Raw genomic sequence first — 19,579 nt, 5'->3', positions numbered from 1 at the left:
GGATTTGGGTGATGCCTTATTTGGCAAAATATTTGCAGCACCAAATTCCATAAGTACTCACTCAGCAAATACAAAAGAGTAACAAAACAATAAATAACCCTGCTATCTCAAACATGTTTCACTCACACATCCCCCACTTTTGTTTTAATTTGTGAGCTAAAAAATAAGCAAATTTAAAAAAAAAAAGATTTTGCTGACCTGCAAATTACTTTTTAGCTAGAAGAAAACAAAGAAGTGAAACACGTCAAGGACACAACTTGGAAAACGTTCATGTAATCACTGAGATAGGAGGGCGTCGGTGTAAGAATTTCGTGTCTCAGAAATATGTGCAGTACTTGCACAGGAGTAAGAAGTGATCAACACCCTGCATCTCGGTGTCTTTTTAGAATTCAGTTCAAAGCAAATCCCTAAAGAGCTAGATTCTGCAAATCTAGTGTAGTGCAAAGCCAATGAAAAATACCACAAAAGAGATTGGCCTTTTGTACCTCCAGCCCTGATCAGAAATGGAAGTGGCTCAAATCTCATGGAAAACTTGACCCTGGAAGAACTCCAGACGAATTGGACAGACTCAAGTTGTTCTGTATGCTCGTCTGGACCATATCCAAACCTTTGATGGTTTACCAATCATGAAGTTAACGTAAGTGTGCCAACTGACTGCACTGGCTGCTATGGAAAGGTCTATCCTCTTAACCCAAAGCCAGAGAGAAAATTAAGTAAGTAACCGTAAGAGTGTTTTGGCTCATGAATGGCCTACAGTTGACAGAGACGGTGCTGTTAGGCATTATTTTGCATCCCCCAACCAGCTTTCTGGCCATGTGGTGGCTGGGCTGGAGCCTCATTAGTGAAAGGGAACCCTTAATGGGGAAGACTCCCTCCCAGAAGCCATGCTGGGGGTCGGTGAGCCAGAGCTGTGGAGGTGGCAGCTCTCAGCCCTAATTGGTGGTGGTGGTGTGGAATGGGGAGCGGTGGGAGCACCTTTAGTGAACTCCTTTGCAGAGGTAGCCAGATTGGTGTGTGCCAGCCTTCTACCACTGATACTGTGGTGGGAGCCAGCGTCACAGCCATACTTGTACAGCTTCCAAATGGTGCAGAGTTGTGGGGGGCATGGCCAGAGGTACTCTACAAAAACTGGCACCTAACCAGCTACCTATGAAGCTTCTGCCTAATGCAGGCCTGGAGGCTGATAGCACAGTGCAAGGGCACCAGTGTCCCATATGCAAATCTACTGCCTCTGGTTTTTCATAGACAGACGCAAGTGTATGTCAGCTGACTCCGTGCAGGCTAAATGACTTCTAATGCATGGGAAACTTGCAGATTTTCACTACTGTGAGGATAGTAACACTAGACAATTAAAAAAAAAATCCTTGTTATCCCCAGAGGTAGTTCCCTCACTCAAATGATCTCACTTCTTTCTTAGAAAGGCAGCTCTTGAATGGTGATTCATTTTCACTGATGACATAGCCCTGGATCAGACTTCAGCAATGACTAATTATTGGGCAAGATTATCTGGAACTCAACAGATCATTCAGGACTGAGCAGAGAAATCCAACAGCCATGTCACCAAACACTCAGTTTGGGCCAAGCTAAAAATAGAGCTAATGAAGTGTTACTGTAGTTGCCTGCCTTACTGTACAAAATAAACTATTCAATTTTTCCTATCAGGGGAAAGGCCTTATTTAAATATTACACTAATTAACTTATATTGGCACAATAGCCATAAGGGTATATTTTCTTTATAAATAACTACGTATTCATATATGAAACAACTGCAGGATCCAGTCTAAGGGTATGTCTTCACTAACGGCAGGATCGGCGGGCAGCAATCAATCCAGCGGGGATCGATTTATCGTGTCTAGTCTAGACACGATAAATCAATCCCCGAGCGCTCTCCCGTCAACTTCTGTACTCCAGTTCGGTGAGAGGCACAGGCGGAGTCGATGGGGGAGTGGCAGCTGTCGAATCAGCACGATGAAGACATCACGGTAAGTTGATCTAAGTATGTTGCCTTCAGCTACGTTATTCACATAGCTGAAGCTGCATAACTTAGATCAAACCCCCCAGTATAGACCAGGCCTAAGTTAAAGCACATAGTAAATGGTTACTTTGTAGCCAACTCTGTCCTCGGGTACATCAGTATTACTTTTGTGGAAGTCAATGGGAATTGTGTATGGATGGATGCCTGGGTCCTTTTATCTGGCCCAATAACTGGCCACATGTTATCAGGTGCCTACACAGTTTGCCATCCTGTGTAACAGAGCCCAAAGAATCTCACCCATCCATTGCTGCATCAAGGTGTTAACTTGTGGTTGACTTAGAGCATCTCATTTAGAAAGACATCAGATCCCATATAAAGACTTCAGGGCCCCAATTTTTAAAGGTATTTAGGTGTAGCTGCACTCAGCATTATGATCCCTGACTGCTTTAGGAACCTAAATCTTATTTTCAAAAGAGATTTAGGCACTTATGAGCTTCATACGTGCCAAAATCTCTTTTGAAAATGAGATTTAAGACTCCTAAATCAGTTATGTGTTACAATGCTGAGCACAGTAATACCTGAATATCTTTAAAAATCTAATCCCAAACGATAGAATCTGCTACATCTCTTGGTAAATTGTTGCAAAGGTTAATTACCCCGACTGTTAAAAATGTGTGTCCACTTTATTTCTAGTCTAAATTTACCTGGTTTCAGCTTCTGGCCATTGGATCTTGTCATGCCTTTGTCTGCTAAACTAAAGAGTCATCTACTATCAGAAATCTTCCACAGAGCAACCTACAGACCGTGATCAAGTAATCTCTTAGCCTTCTCTTGGATAAACTAAACAGACTGAGCTTCCATAAAGCAGCTTGACTAGCTGTAAGATCCTCTACCTGAGAACCTGAGGACCCTGTATAATAAAGATTGTTACAATGTTCTGGTGCACGAATCCCATGTCTTCAAATGTAATATATTGGTTGCTCTGTATACACTGGAATCTGATCATAACAATGGCCTGCCTGATCCAGCTCCCATTAAAGTTAATGGAAAAACTCTGACTAACATCAGTTGGGGATTTGTTTGTGCCCTTCATGAATTCACTTAGGACGATACTCCATTTTAGTGGAGTGAGAGCTCCATTTCAGTGCATTTCAGTGGAGGGTCACCTACAGTGAAGCTTTACTCCAGCATAAGAAGGTTCCACTGTGCTAGTCCCCTTGAAGAACATAAGAACTGGGTCAGACCAAAGGTCCATCCAGGCCAGCATCCTGTCTGCCGACAGTGGCCAATGCCAGGTTCCCCAGAGGGGTGAACCTAACAGGCTATGATCAAGTGATCTCTCTCCTGCCATCCATCTCCACCCTCTGACAGACAGAGGCTAGGGACACCATTCCTTACCCATCCTGGCTAATAGCCATTAATGGACTTAACCTCCATGAATTTATCTAGTTCTCTTTTAAACCCTGTTATAGTCCTAGCCTTCACAACCTCCTCAGGCAAGGAGTTCCATAGGTTGACTGTGCGCTGTGTGAAGAACTTTATTTTATTTGTTTTAAATCTGCTGCCCATTAATTTCATTTGGAGGCCCTAGTTCTTATATTATGGGAACAAGTAAATAACTTTTCCTTATTCACTTTCTCCGCATCACTCATGATTTTATATACCTCTATCATATCCCCCCTTAGTGTCCTCTTTTCCAAGCTGAAAAGTCCTAGCCTCTCTAATCTCTCCTCATATGGGACCCTTTCCAAACCCCTAATCATTTCAGGTAGCCCCATGACACATTGTAGTTCCAAGGGGAAATGGTAAAGAAGAGAAGGAGGGGGAGAAGGAGCAGAGAAGTGTTACCACATTGTGTGGAGAGGAGTAAGGAGAAATCCCTGTTTCCCAGTCTCGCTACAATCCCACTTTGTGAAGACACAGGCCACTCTTACTAAAGCCACTCGCTGTGGGAAGCAGAGATGTGGCAGTCCTGATAGATCCTCTCTTGTTATATGAAACTCTGCTTGTGAAGAAGCTTTCTGTGAAACAAACCACTTAACCTCTTTGAGGCAAGGACTATATACTCTGTTCCTCCAGGACCTGGCACAATGGGATCCAAACTTGACCGGGCTCTCTGGATACTACTAAAATATTAATGTTAAAAGAGAGTTCTACTTTATTTATGATAGCTGTTTATAAATGACCAAACTGTACACATAGGAATAAGGCTATGGCTTTGTGAAACACCAATAACTAGTTACTTAGATTTCAGACCAGGTTTGAAGGTCCAAAAATCTAAACAATTTTTAAAAGGAAGTATAAACAGTGAATGGTAGCTCTTTACGCAAGGAAATGCCTTTTTAACATGAAGTGGAAAATCTTATAAATGTACTTATATCTATCACAGATCACATTAGTCATTAATGTGCCTCGTAAAACTCACTCATTTGGCTCGACAATTATAGTAATTTGTGATTTAATTAGAAACATTTGGCCAGGGAATGAATTCCGGTGGAAAGAAAAACAAAATCCATTTACATGAACTTTTGTTTTGCTTTAAATCATTCCTAAAAGTTTAAACACTCAGCAGAGCTTGGAAAGTGTGCTAAGGCACGTAGACAAAAGAGATTAAGGTAATAGGTGCTATGTATGTGGTGCTTCTCCAAGTCCAGATTTCAGTCCCAAGAGTGCTCCCGTTGAAATCAATGGGAGTTTTTCAGTGGGAACAGGCCTGGATGTTTAGACATGTAAATCTGCTTCTACCAAAAGCCCTACAGTGTGCTCATGCAAATTCAAATACAAATGACCTGGAATATATATTGCCATATCTACCTTTTCTATAACGTCATTCTAAAAGCATTTGTTTACCTGGAGCAGATACACAAACCATTGGGGCACATTAAGAAACAAACCTATTGATACACTACGGTGTCATTCTTTAGTCTGAGACCTGCAAAAGACTGGTCACTGATGTACCAACTTTGCATGATATCCTGGGACAAACTGGCCAATGCAAATAGGAAAGAATGGATAAAAAATAATAAAATGTATAAATGAAGCCCTGGTCCCAGTGGCCTGCTCCCTGGACAAACAGGCAGGAAATGTTACAGAGGCAGCATGCTTAGCCTTTTGGTGGGAGGGGAAGGAATACTTGGGGCTGCTTGTCTACACTTAAATGCTATAGTGGCACAGCTGCGCCGCTGTAGCATTGCAGTGTAGACACTACCTACACAGACAGCAGGCATTCTCCCACTGACGTAGGCAATCCACCTCCCTGAGAAGCAGTAGCTAGGTCAACAGAAGAATTCTTCCACTGACCTAGCACTGTCTACACCGGGGATGAAGTCAATTTAACTACATTACTCAGGGTTGTGGATCTTTTACCCAGTGATGAAGCTAGTGTAGACCAGCCCTTAGACCACCTTTGTATAGGGACACTCAGGAGAGTTAAAGTGAATCAGCTAAAAGGTGTGAAGTCAATATCCATAAATTAAAGGGTGTTTCATTCAGGAGTAAAGTGGCCATAATTTGCTGTAATTTAATCCTCATCCAAGGATTCCAGGGTGGATTAAGGGCTTGTCCGTGTGAACAAATAGTTCGCCGCAAACTAGGGTGTGAATTTACCCCGCACTAGCCTGCCTTGTACTAGCTGTCCAAGTGGACCTACTGATGCACATTAACAGTTAATGTGCTTTGACAAGCCCTTAATCCTCCCTGGAATCCTTGGACGAGGATTAAATTACCGTGAACTACGTACTATGGCCATTTTACTCCTGAATGAAATGCCCTTTAATTTATGCTTGTTGACTTCACACCTTTAGTAGATTTACTTTTAACTTCATTGAGCGTCCCCATGTAGACAAGCCCTTAGGGTCACTCAGATGTGATTATTTTAGGACATTAAGATGTCGCATCAGATCTGCTCCAACACGAACTGCCTTCTAGTCCTCCCTAGCTAGGAAAGAGCGTACAGCTCAGAGATTCAGAGGAAAACAGGAAAGTGCTCATGGTTGCCATGGGGCTGCAGAAGAGCACCTCAAGAAAGGGGACATCTAGTTACAAATATGGACACAGTTACTATGTAGAGGTGTACGTGTTTGAAGGGAAAATGCAGACACTTACCTGTTCACAGATAGCATCAGCTGGTCCATACATGCTTTGATCTTGTTTTGTGCTTCTAGATGAGTCATGTTTTCTGTGCTCTCTCCATTAATTGCCAGAATAATATCTCCAGGGCACAGGTTAGCCATGGCTGCCTTACTCCCAGGATTAATCTACACAAGGAAAGAAAAAAAAAAGTGCTACTAAAAAGGATGCTTTGTGTGAGAACACATAACAGTTAAAGAAAGAGGACTGGAAAGGAAAGGACTGTAGCAAACTTCCTGTTACCAAAGCAGCTGTGAGTGAACAGTTTTCAATGGAGAGGGCCATTGTGCTTTGTCTGGGATGAAGATATTTACCAGTTTGGGTGTGTTTTCAGAAGTAGCCTCAATTTTGGGATGCCCTATTTTCTCCCCCGAAGACTGTGTTCTGCAGACACACCAGATGATTCTAGATTCAAAGCTCTTTGAAGTAAATTAAAAGATTCCCATTGACTTCCATGAGCACTTGATAACATTCTCTTTGCAAACTTGCTTTTTTACATTCAATAATGTAATGTAGCCCTTCACTCAAAGGGATCTGGGCACCTAAAATCCCTTGGGATCCTTTGAAAATCCCAGCCTCTATTCCCAGGCTCCATAACATGCTTGAGAACCAACTTCTGAAGAGTGCTGAAAAAATGAAAGTTGGTGGGTTGTTTTTTTTTGGCAAAAACAAAGAGAAGCATCCTAGCAGTTATGCTAACAGCTTCCTTCAGAGGTGTGATATTCTACATCAGCTTTCCCCAACTGCTGCTCAAATTACATGTTTCTTTCCAGTCTTGCATGAAATATCATTATGCTTATTAAATCTCCATCACTTTTCCCCTACTGTTTTTGTATGAATGCCAAAATCTCACTAAGCTTAGAAAACCTTTCTGGGGAAACTAATGACATGTCCAGGTACCAGTTGTGGTTGGATTGTACAGATTTAGGGCCGAACACTATAGGTCTGAGTGAGCCATAGTTATTCAAAGCAGTGGCCATTTTGCCTGTATCTGGCCCAGTATATTTCTAATTTTTGCAAAAATAAAAAATTATGTAATATGTAGGCAGTACAGTTGCCAATAAATGTGTGTCTAACTGTGTAAACTGTTGATAGCTAAATGTTTGTCCTCAAATTTCCTCCTCAGTCATTCATAGCATCTGTTTATGCTTCCACACACTTGCTATGAGAGTCACCAGCATGGTTTATCTAGTGAGAAAGTGCAGTCTGTTAGATTTTGTATTTATTCATCTCTCATTGCATTTTAAATGTGATGTTTTTTGGATACCATTTAATGTCAGTCTTTATTTATACTAGAATAATCCTGTCTCTCAAGAGATGCGTGACTGCTTCAACATATTATTTTGCAGAATTACCAAGGCACATCTCTGACAGACAGATTAGGATTAAAAGGAAGTCTAATTTAGGATCGACTAGAGATTCCACCTTCCCATCCAAGTATAAACTACAAATTAGTCATGGAATTACAGCCTCTAACAACTGTCTCTCTTGGCAACTGCACTTTCTCATGGAAAATTCTTTGGCTTTGATTTTTTTCCTATTACACACAACCGTGATCTCTGTTGTATCTTACTCTTAAATGGAACTATGCTTTTTTATATGGATTGCGAGTGATCGGCCTGCTGCTATAGAATGACAGTATTAACGACATAAAGAAACCTCCAAACATGATTGTTTGGTTTGAGAATAAAGTGAAAGGGAAATTCTCCAATATTGTGACTTGGTCATTTCAGAGGGTCTTTAAGAGGAAAATGTTTTTAAACAAAAAAATCCCCACAATTTACATCCCTAGAAAGTAAATTTCCTATACTATATTCAACATGTGATTCAAAAACCAGGATCGCTACTCAGCTCCATACTGTCTCCCTTATATGCATTGTTTGGATGGATGCAAGGAACAAACTCGGTAACAAACCACATATATCAATTGTATCAAACACTTGGGACCCAATTCAGGCCCTGGTTGATTTCTGGATGCCACCCGGCATGCACACTGCAGTGTGTTATTTATTCTGAGCCTCCAGAGGCACACTAGGGACCTTAATAAACAAGCACAAACATGATTCTTGCCTTAAAGAGAGTACAGTCTAAGTTTAAATATGACAGATGTAGTGAGACAGACGAGGGGTGAGAGGGAGACCAGGGCAATAGCAATATCACCTGGCTAATAGAGAGGCTCAGATAGACATTTTGATTTTGAGGCCCATTTTGTATTGGCGAGGAGTATTATATGAATTCATGTTCTGATCCGGCCTCAGCACCACACAGAGCCCTCTGCGGGCACAACTTGTTCCCCTGGCAGGATTAATGTGAAAAGACATTGAGTGAACAGGGCAGGGAGTATCCAGTTTAAAACATACTGACCATGCCACTTGTCATAGAATACCTCTTTCATGATGATGGGTACAGAGTACCAGTGGGGCATGAACTCTAAGGGCTTATGGGAAGATCAGAACCCCTTTTCGTGTCTAAACAGAACAAGCAACCTGCACTAGGCCCTTTGATGCTTTTGACATTATGAATCAGCATTTCTCATTTACTTTTCAGTGTTTTCAGATGGCTTATTTTGTTCTGTACAAACCACTGGGCTTTCCAACTCCTTCATTTTCAGGCTCCACTGTGATGAAAGTGTCCAAGTAAAATCTAGATTCATGATAGGGTTTTCCCCCACCATTCAGCTTAACTAAATCAGAGCTTACTTGGAGAATAAGCCATTCATAAACAGAGTTCTTTGTGGTTTACTATTTTTAGTTTGCAATTTATTTAAAATTACTTTGGCAACTTTTTCATATTGGAATTATTTTACGCTATTCATGGAAATGCCTTTCAAGGTCTCATGTGTTTGGGATATAAATACTGGTCCTTTAGTAACTGGGAGGTAGTAATATGTGTCAGGCCCAACATTTGTATCGGTTGCTGAATTATGTTTAAAGCACTACAAGCCAACTTCTCCAGATTTACAGCAGTGAGATGATCCCATTCACATTCTGAGCCAAATTCAAGCCACTGAGAAGTGGATATTAATGGGGGCCTCTAACGTGCTGGCTTTGGCCCCAACTGCATTTGAATCTTCTAGGGCAGTGTTTCTCAACCAGGGGTCTGGGGTCCCCTGGGCGACCTCGAGCAGGTTTCAAGGGGTCTGCCAAAAAGATCAGCATTAGACTCACTGGGGCCCAGGGCAGAAAGCCAAAGCCCCACCATATGGGTCTTAAGCTTGTGCCCTGAACCCTGCCACCCAGGGCTGAAGCCAAAGCCTGAGCAATGTAGCTTCATGGGGGACCCTTGGGCATGAGGCTCCAGGCAACTGCCCTGCTTGCTACCACCTAACACCAGCCCTGGCTTTTATATGCAGAAAATCAGTTGTGGCACAGGTGGGCTGTGGAGTTTTTATAGTATGTTGGGGGGCAGGGGAGCTCAGGAAGAAAAAGGTTGAGAATCTCTGTTCTAGGGCAGACTCACATTGGCTTCAGTGCAGAATCACACTGGCTTCAGTGGGACTCTGCATGGATACAGGGACCCACAGAAGAATCCTAGGTCAGGATCAGGGCCTTTATAGGCAGGAAAATGTGAAGTTATGTCTGGTTGTTGCCACACTAATTGGATAAGGGACCTTTTATAGCAAGGTAACAACCTTACTGTAGTTAAGACCAGGTTTGTGTTTAAAGCTTGACTCTAACTGCTCTAAAGTCTACATGGTTACGCATGGTTAGCCTTGAAATTTGGTACCCTCCAGTTCTGACATTGATCCAAATTTGGGGCCATTTGAACAAGGGGTTCCCAAGATATAACTCCAAGGAGAAACAAAACAGCTTTTTTTATAAATTCAGAGATTCCGGCAACTCATTTTTAGTCACACAGACATCAGACCAGGGCTTAATTCATTGTAGCAGGGTGTCCAATGCTCGTAAGTTACTCCAAAAGAGTACAGACATGGAACCTACCAGCTCTTTGGGGAAATCAAAACTAAAAGGTTACTTCGAAAACATTTTGCCTCTTCAGTTTGGCTTGTCGCAAACCTGACCCATACGACAGATTTTCGTGCCAAATTGATTACCCTGAGTGTGGAGAGAGACGAATTAATAGGATTGTTAGCCTTGGAAGTTTCACACCAGCTGGAGAGCTCAAAGGGATAAGCAGTAGGCCTCTGAACCTGACCCTCCTTGGGCAGAAATCTGAAAAGGGTTGAGGCATATCTGTAAAATCTGTCTCTGTTGGGGGAGGAGGGGCATGTGAGGAGATTATTTTCTGGAATGTAATAAAAAAAATTGTAATTAGATACGCAAATGATTTTACTGGAAGGGGAGGGGCCTTTTGGGGGAGGAGGAGGGGAAGGGGTGAGAGAGGTTTAGGGCTGCATCAAACAGAAGGGGACAAATGGTGATGGGTGGTAGGGGAGGGGAGAGAGGCAGGGGTCTCAGGTGAAGGGCACGGGGAAGGGGACAAGGGGACAACAGGGACGTGGGCATCCCTCTCTCTGCCATCCTATGTGAGCTGGGATCTGGGATTCCCTGCCCATCTGACAGTCTGACCCCCCTCCCTTTCCCTTATGTGAGCCAAGTTCTGGGGTGGGGGCTTTCCTTTCTGCAGTATCCAAGCCTTCCTCCCTACCCCCATGTGAGCTAGGATTTGGGGAAGCCCAGCCCCTCTGGAAGGGGAGCTTAGAACAGGCATGCTCAGAGCAATGACCAAAAACACTGGGGTGAGAGGCTAAGAACCAGTGTGCATAACACACATCAGAAACTCTCCTGCACTGCTGGCAGGAAGGGAGCACCCACTGACATGAATGGTTCAGTTCGCCCATCTCAGAGCTATTGCTTCAAGCTATGTTCATCAACATGGAGTATTCTCTTTCCTCTAAGAACATCTCAGTGAGATGAATGGGCCACTTAATGCCTCCTTGGCCTGCAACTTTGAAGTTTGAAACCCACTTTGGGCATTTGCCTTAACTCTGTATTCCTTAGTTTCTGCTGAACTCCATGTTCTGGAAGGGTAAAAGCTATCCCCAGGGCACCCTTAACTTGTATTAATGATTTTTTTCCCAGTAATTTTGTGTTTCAGGCTGACTTGAATTCACTAAAGGGCATGTTCTGAAAATCAGGGGAGTTAAAGTGGCATAAATCAAATGAGATTTTTGGCACAGGACTTTTGGCAGATTGATCCATGCCTCCAGTCGGCTAGACCTGGAGCCTGCTTTGATCAATGACCAAAGTACATGTGACATGAATGAAGTATATGCCAGCAGGGTCTGAGAGTGAGCACGCACATATTAGGGAATTAAACATTACTAAATATCTGTGCCAGCCCATTTTATTAATTTCTTCTATATCCCTCTGAAGTCACTTTCTAACCAGAGCTCTGGACAATTTTCAAAGGAACTTTCCTTGTGCGTGCTTCTGAAGGTAATGAACTAGAATGGGGTGTTTTTAAGACAAAATAATGATCTGTGAATAATCTATTGAGGCTTTGTGACAATAAGGATGCTGGAAATTATCATTGTTGAAAACAAACTTTTATTACAAGGGACAAGTGTCAAAACAAAACTGTTCCATAGTTAAGGTTATGTAAAAAAAAAACCTATTACAAAATCTAAGACAATATTCATGATCCATGCAGACAGATCCTCAGCTGAAGTAAGCTGTTTGCAACGGAGTTATGACAACTTATACCAGCCAGTGATCTGCCCCATAATCTCCATATTTCCATGAAGATTTTTTTTAATTGCAATGGAAACAGTTAAAAATAAAAACACTCACTATCAATATCTGCAATTGTTATCGAGCAGAGCCACCTGTTATCACTTCAAGCTATTTGAGGAAGCCAACATTTTGGCATACACTTTGGGATACCTTCCCTGGAGACTATTAAGCGAAGACTCAATTTTTCCATGATGGCCAAAAGAAGTGAGTCAATATGGGATTCCCCCTCTGGGATTCCCAGTACATCTCGTCTATTCTGTGCCCGCTTTGTCTATATTGTAAACTCTTCAGTATGTGGGCTGTCTGTATGTTGAGTTTTGCACAGAGCCTTTTATCCCAGTGAAGTCAGCGGGATTGCATAGGGGCACAAGGGTGTGATCATATTGCAAGAGAGGGGGCAAATACTGTGCAATAATCACTTGTGTACAGTTAGCATTTCCAGCTGGTCCCGAAGTATATGTGGAAGAATATCTACTTTAATTTTATATATTTAAAATTCTTTGCAGCTGATCCTGCTCAAAAGCCCCTGGACAGTTGTCACCTCCCTCTTCTGACATATGGATATTTAGAAGAAACTGGGGGAACTCAAAATTTCTCAGCCTGATTCTCCTTTATACAGGTGTAAACTGAAAGACTTCAGTGCAACTGCTCCTGTTTTATAGCTGTGTAAGCAAAAAGAGGATCAGATCCTCGGTCTTTTACAACCAGTTGAAAACAGTGACTAACATTCTTTGATTTAGGAACCCTGTCTTCAACACCCATGATGTATTTTGTGAGAGGAATGCATTTTACATGGAAACAGTTCAGGTCGGATGTGTCATATAATACTTGCACGTAATTCACAGATCACAGGAAGACACTATTTTGTCACAGCATTCAGTGCTAAGCTGTCTAGCACACTAAAGAACATTAGTACACAGATGCTAATGTTTAGCTCAATATCCATTCATAGCAGTAAAGAATTGACAGTGACTTCAGGCCAAATACACTGTAAACACTATGGGCTTAAAGAAATCTTTAAATACTTTGACTTGAGGCCTTTAAATTAGCCAGTATTTAGTGAGACAAGGTGGGTGAGGTAATCTCTTTTACTGGACCAACTTCTGTTGGTGAGAGAGACAAGCTTTCAAGCGTAGGCCATGTCTTCTTTACCACTTATGCTGGCAAAATTTATGTCGCTCAGGGTGTGAAAAAACACTGCCCGCTGCCACAGCGACAGTCTGGAAAAGGTACAGAGAGACCTGAGGAAGAGCTGTGTGTAAGCTCAAAAGCTTATCTCTTTCACCAACAGAAGTTGATCCAGTAAAAGAGATTACCTCACCCTCCTTGTCTCTCTAATATCCTGGAACCAACAACACTACAATCAACCAGTATTTAGTGTCAACTGAAAGTGTCATTAACATTCCATTCACTCTCCCTGCAACGCTATTAACAAAGATGTTAAAGGGCATTGGCCAGGACTCAAAATCTCTGCACTACCCCCACCAGATACCCTCCCCAATTGGATACATTGTCAGCCATATAAATCCTTATGGCAGCATTCCTATCTAGCCCACTGGAATTAGTTTGATTCATAGTGCAGATATCTGATCAGCCATGCTTGATCCAAGCTTAGGGCTCAACTGTGTCACTCAGGGGTGTGGATTTTCACACCCTGAGCAGTGCAGCTGGGTTGACCTAACTTTTTAATATAGGCCTGGCGTCCGATCAATATTTGCAAAGCACTTCTGAATTTTCAGTTGGAAGGTACTATAAGTATTATTATTATTAATAATAATTATAGTATTATTAAAGTATTATTAATTTGCATTGGCCCAGTAATGTTTTCTGGGGAAGTTTTCTGTGCAAATGTACGGAGATTGAAAATAAATAAATAAAGCTATGAAAACACAAGAACTTCCACGTGTTTCACTATTGAGGTGATCACACAGCACAGTTGTCTGCCTTATGAACTACACTGGAAACATCTGTCATCTGTAATGCCCTCCAAAACTAGAATTAAAATTATGGGCAGAACAGTCCCAGTAAGCATCCCTTTGCTCTACAATATCCCTCCTCCTCTTAGCACCCAGGAGAGAAGATGTAGCCACAGCACACTGTGCTCCGGCTGGTCTCATCTGCTGGATGGCCCTAGAAGGCCACGGGCAATTGAGAGAGCATCCCTGACACTCTAAGGCCTGGTCTACACTAAGAATGGGGGTCGAACTAGGGTACGCAAATTCAGCTACGGAATAGCTGAGCGCCTGAATTCGAGTACCTAGTTCGAACTCCGCATCGATCCCAGACGCCGCCAAAACGAACTCGCGGCTCCAGGACTCTGCTAACTGCAGCTGCCTCCAGAGTTGAGGAGTAGTCGAGCGCGCTTCGAGTTTTTTGAATCGTCGGCGACAGTAGATCGATAGTTCCGAATGCTCTCGATCAGTCGAACTCACCCACCCGACCGTAGTAGTAAGCTAATTTATACCAGGAAGTAGGCATTCCCGCAAAAGGGCTGAAAAATCCAGGAGTCTGTGCAAAGCCAATATAAATCCTTTGTCTGTGGCACACTTCATTGCTCCTGCACCAAGCACAGAGACAGAAAAAGGGAGAAAGAGCTCCTGAGAGATGAATTCTTAAATATGTTCTGCATTGTACAAGAAAGACCCCAAAAAAGCGAGTCCGTAACCCAGAGCTAAGATGTTCATGGATAAAATACGAAATGCTGAGAAATCCAGAGGAGGTGCTAATTTGGGTTATGGTGGGGGCAGGAAAAGGAGTATACAGTTATGATTACGAACAAGTTATGTTTGCTCAGCTAAAGACTGAGCTGTTGTTGGGTTTAAGAGAATTTTCACACACATCCCCATCCTCTTTCTCAGAACTGCCACCCTCCCACCACCTTCCTTCCCTCCAAGAGCAGGGGAAGCAGCAGCATCAATGAGTCTCTTTGTGATGCTGCCTGCAGCTGCTGATGTGTGGAGTGGTCGGCTCTCTCCCCTGGAGACTGACACATTTCCGTCATGATGTGAAGTCTGCTTCCCCAGAGACTAATGTGGAGAGTTTGCTTTCAAATTTATGACCCTGGCTGTGGGTGGTGTCGCAAGGCCAAGCTACATTACCCCATTAGTTAAGAGAAAACACACAGTTAAGTGGATAATTAGATATTATGGAAGAGATTTAACAAAAATACCAGTTACTATCTTATCTGACCACTGGAGTTTGTGTATGCTTTCTAAGTGCTCATGTCTGACATCAAGCCAGTAAAAGAAAACACTCCAACAACTGTTGCTTATACTGTAATGAGCTTGGAGTTTGGAGATGCACAACTTGATTTCCTAAGGACACTGTTTACACCTGAAACACCCACACACAGTTTATGCTTTCCCTCAAGGAGATCAAACTCAACACTCCCCAGCACAACAAGGAACCAACCAGAGGGGGCCAAAGCCTGAGAGTCCCATTGTGCCCCACCTATGGTGAAACCCATGGCAATGGGGCCAAGGGGGAGGAAAACTCTGCAAGGTTCCCCCTTCCAGAGTGTCCTCCAAATTCTTTCACAAAGAGCAAGGCAAATATCCCCTGAGCAGGGGGCCTGCAACCCAAATTCTGTGGATCCCCCAAGAGCTGCTACAGGCTTGGACCATCTGTGTAGATGGTCTCTCCTTCTAGGGCTGCTCCATGGTCCCAGGTGGTTACCCCAGCTTCCTGGGAGCGATGCTCCATTGTAGCCTGGGGCTATATTACCTTTTCAGAAGAGTTCCCATGGGCCACCAGTGAACGATACAGATTCAGTCTTCCCAGCTCTCCAACACTGCTTTTTTGCTCTCTATCAGTGGGACTTGGTTATAGGCAAGTTAGGGGAACATACAGTTCCATAAGCATGATCAAAAGGCTCAGATCAAAGCCTTAGAAAGACCACATCTGACCAGCTAACAAAAACGTGACAAAATTCACAGCTATCAGAGAGAACAAATGAACTTGCTCTATCCTCAGACAGCAGGCCATGTACCACTGCAGTATTTCTTATAGCAAGATTTTTAAATAGGAAGAATCAAAAGTTAAGCTATCTACCAATGAAGCTCAATTCCCATCACCACCACATTTAATATTTTCCTGTTTATTTTATTGAGCTTTTAGTTTTAGCATAGTTCATGGGAGAGAGTAAAGAGGTTTCATTCCAATCCATGTGCATCTTTCCCACAACAAAGAAATTTGGTAAGAACAAAGACATATTAATAAGTAGGTTAAGAGATTCAGGATGGAGAGATTGCAAAATGTTTGAAAATAGTTTTACATTCAAAATACAGATGGATCCAAATCAAAACCTAGATCCAGGCTTCCTTGCAGTTTGAATCCCAGTCCAGATCTTTGAGGCTCACCTTGGTCAAAGATGGAAAAGGCCGAGAATGACTGAAACCTATAAATTACACAAACCTATTATATAAATTGATCAGGTTAGAGAATTAAGAATGACAGTGACTGAGCAATAGGAGGCAAGCAATAAGTCTGCATTTATACTTCAGTTTAAGAGCTGCTGCTTCAAGAAAGTTTACCCAGAGCCACATTTTAAAAGGTATTTGGGCCCCTAAAGATGCAGACAGGCAAGCAGGCATTTCTGAAAATCCCACAAGGCACCTAGCTGCATCTTTAGGTAATTAAATACTTTTTAAAACATGGGCCCATCCGAATTGGACACCACAATGCTGCTAACAAGGGTACCCTGAAAGGTATCGGATACAGTTTGCTTCCCCTTATCAATCCCCTTTGCTAGTCCACAACAAGCAGAGCCATTCCTACTCATTACCCTCAGCAGCAGGACCAAACTGCAGCTGTATTACCCCTGCAGCACTGATTGGAAACCTCCATCCCACCAGTCACTTCCTGGAATGCAAGTGGTCTGGCTTTAGGGCAGTTTTGGAGCAATCTCCTGTGTGCATTACAGGAGACACACAGAAGCGGCTTATGGCTTTTTATCTGAAGAGTACCCGGTTTCCCAACCAGAGGGGTAAGTGTATGTAATCTCCTTTAGATAGTAATAACAAAGAGTAGTGACAGTAACACTTTATCAGGGTAGGTAGATGCAGAAACACAAAAAATCATGATTTATTCATTTATTTATGTTGCAATTGATTATGAAAGTTCAAGGAATGGGTATATTTGCAATTTACCTTCAAGCTATTACTGCCCCTTCCCTAGTGGGAAGACTGATCATGTGATGCCTAGACGCCTCACTGAAGGCAAAGTTAAAACGCCCATTGACTGTAGGGGTGGAGGCGCAGTCCTTGTGCGATATGCAGTATTTGAGCTAACAAATGTTTTTGAAACCTTCTGTTCTGGAGCTAGATGTAGGTTGATTTTACTGTATTTTTAAATATCGGAAATCTTACTGTGGATTGCACACAAATGACACTAAATGCCTTGGAAGTTCTGGTAGACATGAATTTGAAACATGGAAGAGCCAGCATAGCTCCTTCATACTGGTGCATTCCATGCAAAAGGATCAGTAATAGCGTGGACTTTGAAAGGGACTTTGTGATGCTTGGATATTATATTGGTAGTAATGCTCTTGGAGAGCAGGGTAGATACCCTAGTGGTATTGTTCCCCATCAAAATATAAATACTAAAAATATTGTTTTTATATATGCACAAAAGTGATAGATTTCTCTCTCTAGAGGGTGTAAAGACCACTACTGAATAACACAATGCTCAAACTTTGGCTCGCTATGAAACTTTGCACAACCAGCAATGTAACAGCCAGCACATTGGGAGATGAAATTCTAAAATACTTTGCATACGCCTACAAATGTACTGATTGCAATGGGGCCTATCATGCTCTACATGACAAAGAGAAAAATATCATTGTACTTGGTTTTAGTATTGGGAAAGTCATTTTAACCATCTTGATACTGGTTAGAGGGAGAAACTGGATTAATAAAACATAGCTCCAAAGTATCTAGCTTTTTGGCTACAGGTCTTTTCGCAAGAACTCTCAACACCTGTCTTAACAGAACAATAGTTCAAATTTTATTTTAGAGCTAATGTTGTCATTATACTAACATTTTTTAAATGCTGTAAATCCCCCTGAACGTGTAGAACATTTTCTGTTTTGTCAAGTCTGGCAAAGAGCTACAGTATTTTAGGGTGCATTAGGTTTATTTTGCTAAACTCAAGCCAAGGTCAGACCTTGTATGACTGGAACTACATGAATCATTCCTTCCACCTAGTTTCCTACCCTGGATTATTAGTGTGCTTGATTAGAGTAATTAGCATTAGGCTCTCTCTCTGGTATTTTCTTCTAAACAAACTCCAAAGCTGAACAGCAAGAGATTTTTATTCTCCTCTCAGGGCTATTTAATAAAATCTGAAGGCAAAACATTTAGGAAGCAATAAAAATATATTAAATCTAATTCCACTAGCTCTTACCTTTAGTTTAAATGAATTTTAAGTGTCATTACAAATGTAGTTGCAATGGCCCAAGTTTCTCGCTCTCGATAGATCTTACAATTAGTTCTCATTAGGACAGACACATGAGAACACCTGACACACACAAAGTGATTTCCTTATAGCCAAAAGGATCAACTTACTCTAAATTACATTTTAGTTTGTTATAAATTGAGTGTATATAAATATACTTTGAATAAAAGAAACAGCTACCAACTCTTAGTTCTGCCATACAGGAGATATATATCTGGCAAAGGCTATCTTTGCAATACTAGTTTTAGGAATGATGCACATTTAGCAGTTGATTCAATCTATTTGGAAGCTCTAATCAAAAACTGATTACAGCAATAGATTAAATAGTACCAGCTACATTAAACAAGCATAATCAAATACAAACAGAGTTGCAGAGATCTGAAACAAAACCAAGGAACTAAACAATGGCTTAACTTGAAGGGCTTCAGGGGAAAACATACATTTGGTGGTCCTAGGTCTCCCATCAGTGATAATGAATGGCATATACATCACAATAATGAATGGCATATACATTTTAAGTAATGTGTTTAAAAGGCTCAGGATTGTAATGATACCCAGAGTGATCATCAGGCAGCCCTACAGCAAAATTCATATAGACCAGAACAACCCTTTTTTTTTTAAACTGCTCTGTCAGAAACTTTTACAACCCTCTAACCCTATACCACAACAAATATTCTCCTGAATGTAAAATAAAACCTAGAGCTGTTAAATTTTCTTTAAAGACTGCATGACCTCAACATTCAAACATGTAAGTGCTATATCATTCAAAAATAGATTATAAATATGTTCTTTTTCATACATTCATTTGTTTTGTATAATTATGGGGCAATACTGAAAATGTGTTTTCTGCTGCACTCCCAGAAATCAACAGGGGAACTAATATACTAAGCTCCCCAGGACAATTTGAGTAATTTGTTTATTGGAGTAAATCTGCATTTGCTCCAAACATAAGGGCTTGGGACATCTCTGACTGAACTCAGTAGAAACATACTATAGACTTCAGTAGGAGTTGGACAGGACTGGGCCATAAATGATCCAAATGCATTTTAAATATGCCTGCTGTACTTATAAGATGATAATTTTAATTACAGGCAGGGTGTGTATCTAGTGGTTAGACTGGAAATCAGAGAGCCATGACTCCTGGTTGTTATTCAGCTCTTAAATACCACAGTGATAGGTACTATATAAAAACATAAGATAACCTCAGCTCTGCCACTGAGTTGTAGTGGAACCAAACCTCTTAACTTCTATACAACTTTGTATATTATTACACCTAAGAGCGTTGAGAGGCTTTATGCCTGTTAAGTGCTTTCAAGAATCTGGAAGC

General features: G+C 41.7%; 1 protein-coding gene across 2 annotated transcripts in view; it reads right to left on the bottom strand.

The window, feature by feature from the left end:
• Positions 1–19,579, bottom strand: part of PDLIM4 (PDZ and LIM domain 4) — an 89,945-nt gene that overhangs the window by 62,867 nt on the left and 7,499 nt on the right. For both annotated transcript variants that reach the window (XM_039485266.1, XM_039485267.1), the window contains exon 2: positions 6,080–6,231. In XM_039485266.1, coding sequence (XP_039341200.1) covers positions 6,080–6,231 — 152 coding nt within the window. The remainder of the gene's footprint in view (positions 1–6,079; positions 6,232–19,579) is intronic.

Source organism: Mauremys reevesii, linkage group 8 (genome assembly GCF_016161935.1).
Source record: "Mauremys reevesii isolate NIE-2019 linkage group 8, ASM1616193v1, whole genome shotgun sequence".
In the NCBI taxonomy this organism is placed as follows: Eukaryota; Metazoa; Chordata; order Testudines; family Geoemydidae; genus Mauremys; species Mauremys reevesii.
The sequence above is the reverse complement of the archived record's forward strand: the minus strand, read 5'-3'. Positions and strand labels throughout refer to the sequence as shown.